At 31.5% G+C, this 11,405-nt stretch overlaps 1 protein-coding gene across 2 annotated transcripts in view; it reads left to right on the forward strand.

Annotated features, from left to right (window-relative positions):
- LOC143223656 (solute carrier family 35 member E1 homolog) overlaps window positions 1-10,280 on the forward strand; it is a 46,865-nt gene extending 36,585 nt beyond the window's left edge. For both annotated transcript variants that reach the window (XM_076451898.1, XM_076451897.1), the window contains exon 6: window positions 1,083-10,280. In XM_076451898.1, coding sequence (XP_076308013.1) covers window positions 1,083-1,298 — 216 coding nt within the window. In that variant the 3' untranslated portion in view covers window positions 1,299-10,280. The remainder of the gene's footprint in view (window positions 1-1,082) is intronic.
- Window positions 10,281-11,405: the final 1,125 nt, after the last annotated feature.

Below are 11,405 nucleotides of genomic sequence, written 5' to 3' on the forward strand. Positions count from 1 at the left end.
ATTTCTTATGCATGCGTATTGACTATTTCTCTAAAAATCTCAGTTCTGTTAGTTACGAACAAGGGAAAAGGGTTCATTCATCAAGACATCAGGAAAATGGAGAGGGAGGTGTCAGGAAAGGTGGAATATCAACATGATGGCTGATAACTACTGGTCATGCAAATGAGATGTTTCAGATGGAATACATAACACGTAGTTTTAAGACTAAAAAACATAGATTTTACAAAAAAAGTTAGGATGGATAACAAGGCATATTTTTTTGCAATCAATACTTTTCTCTTTTTTCAGTTCATTTGTATTTTTATTAGCAAACAAAATAATAAATCCCAATATAATGTAATCTGCTTAGATATAACATTCTGAATTCACTGCTGTTCTACCTGTGCAAACATATTTTCACATCACTAGTCTTTTGGCTTCCATTTAAACTTGTGTTTCTATGTGATTTTTTTCATGTTCTATGTAAATGAACATGCAACAACCCTCTATGAACTTGAGTGCATAACATAGTTCTAGCATAACTGACTCCCTAATGGTCTGGCAATGATTTGTTTGAAATGTGTGCTTAAATTGTGAATTATATTATTTTTCAGTTGTTTATTTTCTGCCTCTGTTTCATCAGTTATCATGAGTTGTTTTGTTTTTTATACCCATATGTGATCTCACTTTGTCGTGAGATATTTTTATTGTCCATATTTCATATTGTGTCATTGAGATGCTTTTTCTGTCAGTGTTTCATATTTTATCAAGATATATGATTTTCTATACCTATTTCATATCTTATCATTGGGGTTTCTTTAACATATGGTTTTTAGTACAGTGCACATCTGTTAATATATCATGTTTTGCACCTGTCTTAGGCTATTTATGTACTGCTTTACAACATACAGTCTACCAACATGTGAGGAATTGAAACTAGATTGTTATATAAGTATAACTGTTGTGTTTTACTTCCTCTAGTGTTAACTGAAATATTTCTCTTAAGAAAAAGAAACTGCTAGTAATTGATTTTTCACCAAATGTTTAGTAATTTTCATTTAAGCAGACACTTTTAACATCAGTATTTCTTTTTTTTCCTTTAGGCTAAATATGATGCTAACCAAGCTAAGAAGAGGGTAGCATCACTCCCGTACACAAAAAGTGATAGTAACTTGCTATTCAAGTACCAAAATTCAAACCATGTACCATTTATCCATATTCCAGAGAAAACATCTGAAACCAGATATATGGGAGTTCTGCTTTCTCCTCATGATCATCAAAGTAACCACATACCCAAAGCTGGACCTCAGGAAATATGATAGGATGATAAGTAATTTATGTGTTCATTTCTTCCTGTAATTAATTGGAAGAGAATATATGTGATAAATAATGATATGAACCTAATGAAATAATACATCAAGGAAAATGCACTAAATTGTGTTTTTTGTGAATGGTATCACTACGTCATTGTTATAGACAAGGGTAGGCTTAGCATTCTGTATTAAAAAGTGTCACTGTGTGCTCTCAGAATTTTATCACATTCTCACTGTACTCTATGCGGTGTAAACTATTGTACACCCCCTTGTGTTCCTATAACATAAAACTTAATTTACTTTTAAGATTAAATTTACATAATTTTTTTCAGTATGATTAATCTTTTTCTTTATTGTATTGGAATACAGGTTCACCTGTATAAAATGCTATAATTTAAACATTAAATCATGACAAATGTAGTTTTAACTTATTGCTGAGCATTGTGGGAACATAGGTTCACACAAACTGAGTCCAAAGTCTATTGTAAGATCTTCACATTTTACTGAGCGTATGAAATTATAAAAATATGTACAGAAATATGTAGTGTAGCCTTAGATTCTTATATTCGTAGCTGATCTAATCTTTCTATAAGAAGACGGGTTTGCACAGACTGAATACTGTGCTAAGGTTTAAATTTTGATACTTTTTATCAGTGTGTGTGCACAGTGTGATTTGAGAGCATAAGCCAGTACATGTTAAAATGTATGGCATGAATTTTAAATTTTAAGTCTTCCAGCTTTGGCAGCTTTTGAATAACTGATGATTTGTATTTGATCCCTATTTCAAGTTTTAAGAAACTTGAAGAAAAGAGTTTAACCTTCTTGCTGCAGAAAGCAACTGTAGTTGACAGAAATTTAATTGTCATCAATAGTGGACATCAATTTTTTGGTTTTTTCACAGCCATTAAAACAATTTTACCACTGCAGCAGAAAGCGAGAACCCACCAGTTCTTGAATCTGTTTCCAAACACCAGTTGTGCTGATGTCTGGGAATGTGAACATGGAGCATAGTTATAAAAAAAATCTCCCAGCCTGCAGACAATGCAAGGCATCACCACACACACAGAGATATTAGCTGATTGTCATATTTTATCTGTGTTTTTATCATAGTTTAGGTAAGTTATTGATACTGTTTCTTCAAGGTATGCAATGTAGGCCTGTCGTACATATCTTAATTCATAATATAGTAAAATATACTGCTAGTTTCTGATATCTCTTGATGGAGAAATGACCAATCATGAAATCCTGTTATGCAAAGAAATGTTAAGAATGTCATCTCTCTAATGGAGTAGGGCACAGTGTATTAAATTGTAATGCATTTTAATTGGACTTGTTAACCAGGTGTGGTCTAGTAGTTAATGTTCATACTTTGAGTTTATGAGGCCATGGCTAGTGTCACATTGACAGAAAATCTTTTTCTCCACATTTTGGGGACATGAGAACACTATAAGAGTGGTGATCAAATCCCACTGATTGTTTAGGGTATTCCTAAAGTTGATGATAGGTACTGTTGACTAGTCTATCAGCTCAAAGTGTGTTCAAAATATATTGTTTCTAAAATAACGGATATCAGCCTTATATGAGTTTATGTTTATAGGTGAAATTTTAAAAACTATTTTTCTCTTTGTATCACCTGAAGGTCAGCATATCACTATCCTAACTAAAGTGTGTTACACCCCTGTTATGTTATTCAGCATTTGACAAAAGCAGAAAAGGTGGACTGTGAATGTACTTATGACTTAGTGATGGTTGTATAAATGTTTACATGTTAGGCAGCCATTTCTTCTTGTTAAATAGAAAAGAATGGTGTACTTTGTTCTGAAATATTGACCACCATTGGTGAAACCATCCAAAACACACAGGTATGCTAATAGGGTTTTAAAATAACAGTTATGGGAAGGACATGGCTTTTCTTAATGCAATAAACTAGTGCTGAAGACTTGAATTTATTGACTTTTTATGATATTTCATTATGACTTGCATTTATGTGTTTTACTTTTTTAATGTGTTAGTGATGACGTGCATTTATGTGTTTTACTTTTTTAATGTGTTAACAATGACTTGCACTAATGTGTTTTACTTTTCAAATGTGCCATTGATTTCTGTTCTATAAGTGAGACTTCTATTTATATGTTTAATCTTTTCTGTCATTTATTGATTTAAACATGTATATTTAACTGTTTTTAATGCACCAGTGATTACTTTAATCCCCTTTTAGCATTCCCCAATATGTGAATGATGACATGTATTGGATGTCTTCCAGTGACTTGTAGAATACCTTTAAAACCTTATAATTTAGTTTTTGTGGTATCCTGTTAATATATATTTTTTCATAAACTTAGAAAATGAAGAAAATGCATGGTGAAGCATTTTTATTTAATTGTCTTTAAAAATTTAAGAAAATAAATTAATAATTAAGTTTGATTTAATTTTGATGTTCTCTGTATTTCTATAGCATCAAATAATGTAACAAACTTTGTGTAGACAATGACTTCAAAAACAGCTGTGTAACCTGTGATACAGTTTTAAGTATAAATGAGTTATTTCAGACTGAGCCATGTATTATGTAAATGTCTTGAGGAAATGTTTGGTTAAGCATAAAAAGGAAACTCAGAATAACCTGTAATTCATATTAGATAATTCAACCAATATTGTATACAGTTCTACATTATCTGAAACAAGTTTTAACAAGCTGTTTCATTTAGCTAACTTTCTAGAAATGCGTATAAAAATGTGTACATAATAGCTTAAGGCTTAGAAATACAAGATTCTGTACTTTCATCTATTGTAAAAATATTAGCTTGACAGACTTGCAAAATAAGACCAACAGTTATAACTAAAATGCAGAAACCATATGGAAATTATTAAAAGTTATCTTGATCTAGTGGAATTAAACATGTATTTTCTACTAACTATAGAAAGGTGATGTGAGTAGTGGATCCATTCAAGACTTTTAGTGCCAGCATTTAAGGTTCTGGTTGATTTTGTTTGTACACTTGTTAAATGTTGTAATGTGGCAAAATATTTTTTTTAATTTAAATTGAATAAATTCTTTTTTCTGTGATTCAATTTTAATTGTGTGTAAAACTGTATTTTTTTAAATTATAAAGATACAATACTTTGTGAAATTAGTTTGTGACTAAAAGATGAAATACATTGGACAAACATTGGAACTAGTTTTGCTGTTTACATGCAAGATGATAAATTATGGCCAGTTATCAGAAAGTGTTTTAACAGTGAAACCATGGTAAAGAAAATTAGTTGTAAGTGATACTTCTGTTTTGACCACAGCAAGAGTGCAGAGAAATAGCTGCTGATAAAATGTTTAGAACATAGACTTACATTTGTCTGAACATTACATTGTTTATAGCTTACATAACAGTATCTTTCACTGTTTACAATTTCAATAACACACACACACATTTGTGTCAACAATACATGTTTTCATTGCTTTTATTAAAGAAAGTAAACAAAATTTATTGTTCAAGTAAGAAGAACAGTGCTATCTGTCTTATTTTCAACACTAGCAGAATAGTACAGTGTAAAAGTTGCATCCTGTATATGTCATCCTGTAGTGTGTGTGTGTGTGTGTGTTATTGAAATTGTAAACAGTGAAAGATACTGTTATGTAAGCTATAAACATTGTAATGACACTAATGTGTCAGTACTGTATTATATAGTATATGAACAGTGTAGGATACCAACATGTGTCAGTGCTGTATTATATAAGTTATGAAAAGTGTAATAATACCAACATGTGTCAGTGCTGTATTATATAAGTTATGAAAAGTGTAATAATACCAACATGTGTCAGTGCTGTATTATATAAGTTATGAAAAGTGTAATAATACCAACATGTGTCAGTGCTGTATTATATAAGTTATTAAATGTGAATGTAAGATCATGAATAAATATTACTTTTATATTACATTGCATATTAACAGTTCAAAATATTTTGTATCAGCACTGTATTACATTAGTTTTAAGCAGTGTGTAGATAAAATGTTTGATATGAATTTTAATATATAATTTTATATCTTTGGTATCACATTTTGCATTGTCTGCCTCAACACAAAATGTATTTGCATTTAATGATGTCATCCTTTATTGATATAAATTAACATTCAACAGGGTGTATGACACAGAATACCCGTATTTCTTTAGACTGTGTTAAAAAAAACTGCATTTTATCTATTTTTTTACAATTATTATTCATTTTATTTCTTCAGTTTATTTTTACTTTGTGGTAGATTTTAGTTGAAATGTTATTGATTCACCATGAACTTTGAATTATTCTGTAGACATTTTTAAAAGCCAACCCACATAGATTTTCCTGGTAGTTCATTCTCATTCTGGCTAAGTTATGGAGTTGCTTTTAGTGTTTTGTTATATTGAATACTGCTTGAGGTACCATATATCTTTAGATACTAAAACCATCTTTTTCCATTACTGATTTTTGGTCCAAAACTGCTATGGTGCAAATGTGCAGTAAGTGGGCAAACCTGACATTGCCTAACCATTAATCTCACATTTTTGTGGTTTCCAAGAATTCCAATCAACTGTTGTCTGCATTAACCTTACTTCAAGAAAAGGAGATTTTTACCTTGTTTATACATTCAGGCCCATTGATATTTAGGATTTACCTTCTTAGTCTTTTTATGTTCTCTTCATTTTATTTAGGTGATTAACCGTGGTGAAATTTCATTCTATCATCATTGGTTTGTTTGTGTTTTCCGTGTGCTTTTTCATGTTGTGTAAAAATTGACATCAGTATTATGTTACCCATTGTTATAGTTCCATTTCAATCATGGTAATTATCTTCTGTTTTTGTATTTTAAGGACCAGTGCTTGTGATGTAAAACCTCTTTGTTCAGACTGTGTTATACCTGAAATTGTATATGAAATGTGAAGTCATATTTGTTGTCATTACATGTCGGGTTAATTTATGTGTGGTTTTTAGCTCTTAATAAGCTATGTATCTTCTCTGGTCAGGATATGCAGAGTGAAAGCTATGGTCACAGAGGTACTGACAGTGGATTAGTTTTCTCCTTCTTTTTTGTTCTCTCAAGTGAATTTTATCCCCAGATTTTATACATCAATGGTATTGTCACAGAACTATGTGATCAGAGGAACACTTATAAGATCTCCTTAACCTTTTAATTTCTGTATGTTGAATCATTGTAACTGACTTACATTGGTAACTGCACTGTTATTGTAGTTCCATTTGTAAACTTCATTTTTAAAGATACACCGGTTCAAGCAAGTTTGTAACCTTTGATCTCATCCCCTCAAATCTGTTGTAGGTGTAGACCATATCCTAAGCCTATCAGGTTATCATGGCTCATTGTAACAGTGGATGTGTTATTCATGTTTGTGTATAAAAAAGAAGGTGCAAACATCTTACAAGGGTTGCATTTTCTTACCCTTACTTTCTTAGACAGAAATCACCATTAAACCTGTCAATTTATTTTGCTGGGGCTAATTAGTCATCTTACAAAATATTGTTCTCATTCAACACAGTATCCTCCTAGTGGATCCATTCTTGTATCTACAGACCTTAATGTAATTTGTCAACTGTTGGAAACAATACAACTAGATGCCTTTGCTACGTTTCTGAAGAAGCTTCCTCTTTACTTTTGGTTATGGTTTTATTAGAAGTTCTTTGGATACTGTCATTAGGTTGATGTTGCTTTCTTTTTATAGTTTTCTCTTCTGTGTCTCCTTAGATAGACTATTACTTGGATTGGGTATTTAGAATTTCATTGGTGGCTTCATAGTGGCCAGCTGAACTCTACGTGAACAAGTTTGGATCAAAGTGTTTGTACCCTAATCTCATACAGGGTGACATTCAACAGGTTATTAATAAGAATTGGATTTATTAACTTTTTACATTTTCATACATTGATGATTTCACGACAGTTCTTCATAGAGTAGAGACATACCAGATACAGGAAACAGAGATATGGGAAAATAGTTATGTGTACATTTAGGAGTAGGTATACATGTAGAAGTTATGCAAATACAGTTTGCAAATGGTATAATAGACAAGTATTTATTTTTCATATGAACATCACGTTCGATCTCGACTTGTTGGAGCCTGTGTCAGTCTGACATTGGCAGATCAGAAATGTGTCTTTGACACCAAAATCTTTATTGATTTACTGTGTACAGTGGAATTGTACTGCTGACTGAAAGCTGACCACATTTTGTAGAGTTACCATTTCTAAATTTGGAATTGTAGTCAGCATTGGACTGATCCTGTACACATTCAGTTAACTAGAGTTGCTGTGGTTTTCTTTCTTTACCCATCATAATGTGTAAAGGTTTCGAATTTATAGTTGGGTCACTGAGTGACTCGGTGATAAGCTCCAGGGCTGGTGATGCTAAAATATGGGGTTTGAATTATGTGACAGGCAGCTCACTGTGTAATTTTGTGGTAAAACAAACAAATTGTGACTGACTGTTATGTGGTTGTTAATCCTTATGTAAGAATTATCATATCAACTATATGACCTCCATACTCTCATGTGTAGGTGTCTCGAGTATATGGATTACAAAGATTAGTCTGAGATTTTTTAGTGCTGATATCTGTTTCCCTGTTGCCTACAATTCTGAAGTGGCTGATTTTGCTTTTCTTATCTTTTATATTAGGTTTTTCATGCTTCTTCAAAAGACTTTGCACCCATGTAAATTGCTTTAATTTGCATACTGAAGGATTAACCTTGTCATTACCTTCCACCTCTCAAACCATTAATATGGATTGATTTTAACCTTCTTTTTTGATGTATCATTTTTCCCACTCTTAACTTCAAGCTATTATGTATCTATGTTATAGATAATACATCCCAGCTTCATTGTTAAAAAAAATATCTCTTAAGTCCATTATTTTCTCTTCCAAAAATATGAACTGCTTTAGCAGGATATGCAGCATTCTATCATATTTATGGATTAATATAATCTGGATTGATTCTGTCAAGTTCATGCTAACAAAAAATATATATATATATATATATATGTTATTTCACTTCAACTTTGTATCAAACCAAAACTCTTTTGTAAGGTGTGAGCATGTTCAGGTAAGAATTTAAACAGTCAAAAGGGTAAAAACGTAAATGATATCAAAGCAAAGATTCATGACTACTAAAATTAAACTGTCTGAATGAGAAATTTGATGAAGGAAAGAAAAGAGCTAGAGAACAATGGAATGATCCTTGTAATGAGGAACAAGATCAGTCAGAGAGATTGCATGCCTTTGCTTCATTACTCCTTTTCAAAATTACATAGTTTATATTGGACAACTTAAAATTTCATCTTCTGAAACTCTGAAATCTTTCTCGGATCCAGAGTTTGTTTTTTTTTGTAGCATAAAGAGAAGCTCCAACCTTAATGTACCCATGAAATTTGGTACAAATACAATCATGCTTCACAGAGGTATTAACTGAAAACTGTGAAAATGTCCCATCTCCCCATTATAAAAAACACTTCAAAGTGATCTGGACCAAATTTAGGGAAGATTGTCCCATACTGACTTCCCATCTTGTGTAGGTTGGTTTATCATTTTTCAAGGTACTTGGGTAGAAACAGACACATAAACACACAGACCAGAGTGTAATACCCTCATAGTCTGAGGTAATGAGTCAGGAAGAAAATGTTAAAATGATGCTTCAAGGGTAGAGAAGGGAACAATGATATTCATACAAGTTACAGTGCAAAATTGTAGAGTATCAAATTGTACTGAACTAAAACATACAATATTCAATAACATCACAAGATCCACAAAGAAAGCATCAGTAAGCGTGGAAGAGGGGAAGAGGATGTGCAGGACCACAGTCCTTCATAACAAGCTTAGTAGTAAACTTCATATCACATTTAAACAATTAAGCACATACTTATTTCCCAGAATTCACCTAATATCAGAGAACAAGCATAAGGGTAAATTTTAGCTTCTCAGTTATTATAAACATTAAACTTGAAAAACAGTAAGAAACAGTCAAAATCTAGAAGTATCAGTTAAATGTGGAGATAAATGAACTTCCAGGTCTTTGTATTTTTATTTACCAGTTCAGAAAATCCCCTTCCTAAGAACCTTAGCAATAGCAGTGAGAGGAATAGACAAATTATGTCTGATCTAATGAGAAAATGGTAAAATGCTCATAAATGAGATGTAATGGGCTACTTCATGTAGTTGTTTAAATACCAGAGCAACAGAACGAGAACATAATTAATAAACAGTGGTGTCCAAACTGATGATTTGCAGTCCTAGCAGGGCAGTGTGAGCTTTCTCTGTGATACTCTTGTTATTTCCTCTTTATCAGTTAACTCAGTGGTGAGCCAGTTATACATGTCCTGTAGCTGCTGTTGGATGTCATTCATTTTTCTAATTGTACAATGACTGCATAAAATATGATTATATCTCCTTCCAGTGTGTGTGTGTGTATGTCATGTATAGCATGGTGTGATTAGAGATATAAGACCATTTAAATACTGCATTTTCATTACTAAATATGTTTTTAAAATATGGTTCTTCTTACCCACACTTGTAACTTAAATGGAAGATCCAGAAATTGTTCGCTGAGGTTTTGGTGCATAAACAGTGTAAAAATTAATTAATATTATGCAGGTAGAAAAATCCAGGGTACCAAAATCATTAAGAAGGATACCAAATCATTGAGGAAGTTAGGAAGATATTTAATTTAATTAGGAGTTATAGAAATTTGATCTTATGCTTATTATAATGTAGCACAATGAAGTGTGAAAGATTATTTGTTGTAAAATTAATTTGAATATAAATATATAGTACTTATAAATAGTATGAAGGTACCAAATGTAACAAACTGTTTTGTATGAGTTTTAAACAATGTATAGGTTGCATTGTATTTAAATATTGTATTAAATAAGTGGTTTATTGACATTGGTGTACACTTGTTAATTGTTGTTGTAATTTTACCACTAGAGGGGTGAATAAATATGTCAACACCTTTATTTTTTCATGTTTTTTTGTAATTGTGGTCATCATTTTGATTATTATTTTTGTTATTTGCTTGTAATATCTGTTGTTTTAACACCATGTTTGAAACTTGTAACATCTAGTAATTTGTTGAATTTTTTGGGGTGGGTGGGGGTACTAACTTGTTTAATACCATAGTTGAAATTGGTGAGTTGTGCTGTATTTTCATACCTGTCTTTGACTCTAGCAAATCGAACACCTTGATTTACTTGTAAAATCCAGTACACTACCAAAGAAGAAAATTCAGCTGTTTAGTAATGCACAGGTTAATGGTTTATTTTGTGATGAATTTCCCACTTCAATACTAGTATGTTTAACAATGTACTTACAACAGTAATATCTACACTTATACTAATTATCTGCTGTAAAACCCACAGAATATTTGCTGTACACTATTCGAAGTATGCATAAAAATTGGGGAAGTTATATTCCATTACTTCAAATTTTATTTATCAGTGGAATGTTTTGTACAGTTGTTTTTGGATTTTTTATAAATATAATAACACACTACCTTGTTGACATGTTAAAATTAATTAATTGGGTTCTTGAAAATTACAGTGTGGTCCTGGAAAGTTTTGAATGTTTTTCCTCATTATTTATTTAGTAGCACATACATTGCATGTCCTTGTGTTTTATATAGATTGTTAGATAAAACTGGTTTGATTATGGGTGTATATGTTAGCCTGTTTATATTGACATGCTTTGATGTATACGTGCATGGAACTTCCTTTGGGTTAGTAAGAAGTGATACGACTGTTTTAAAGACTAAAGTCCTCATGGGGGTTTCATCCCAGTATGCATGTTTTGTTGTTAAATTACTTTCGTACTATCTGTTTGAAGACAAAATTATCTGTTGTAATGAACTCTGGATTAATAAGTAACAGTTATCTAAAAGTATCATCCACATTCTGCAACAGTAAACATATGCCATTGATTATACTGTTTTTACAAGAAGATTAAAATTAGAAGAGGTTGAGCTTTGGTTTAATAGATTGTAGATAAATCTAATATAGTTCTTTCATTCAGTGATTCTGTAGAGGAGATGTATGTATGTTGTATGATGTTGACATACTAAGTCCACTGCCAGATCACAATCAGTTTGTATA

Source organism: Tachypleus tridentatus, chromosome 8, assembly GCF_004210375.1.
Source record: "Tachypleus tridentatus isolate NWPU-2018 chromosome 8, ASM421037v1, whole genome shotgun sequence".
Classification (NCBI taxonomy): Eukaryota; Metazoa; Arthropoda; class Merostomata; order Xiphosura; family Limulidae; genus Tachypleus; species Tachypleus tridentatus.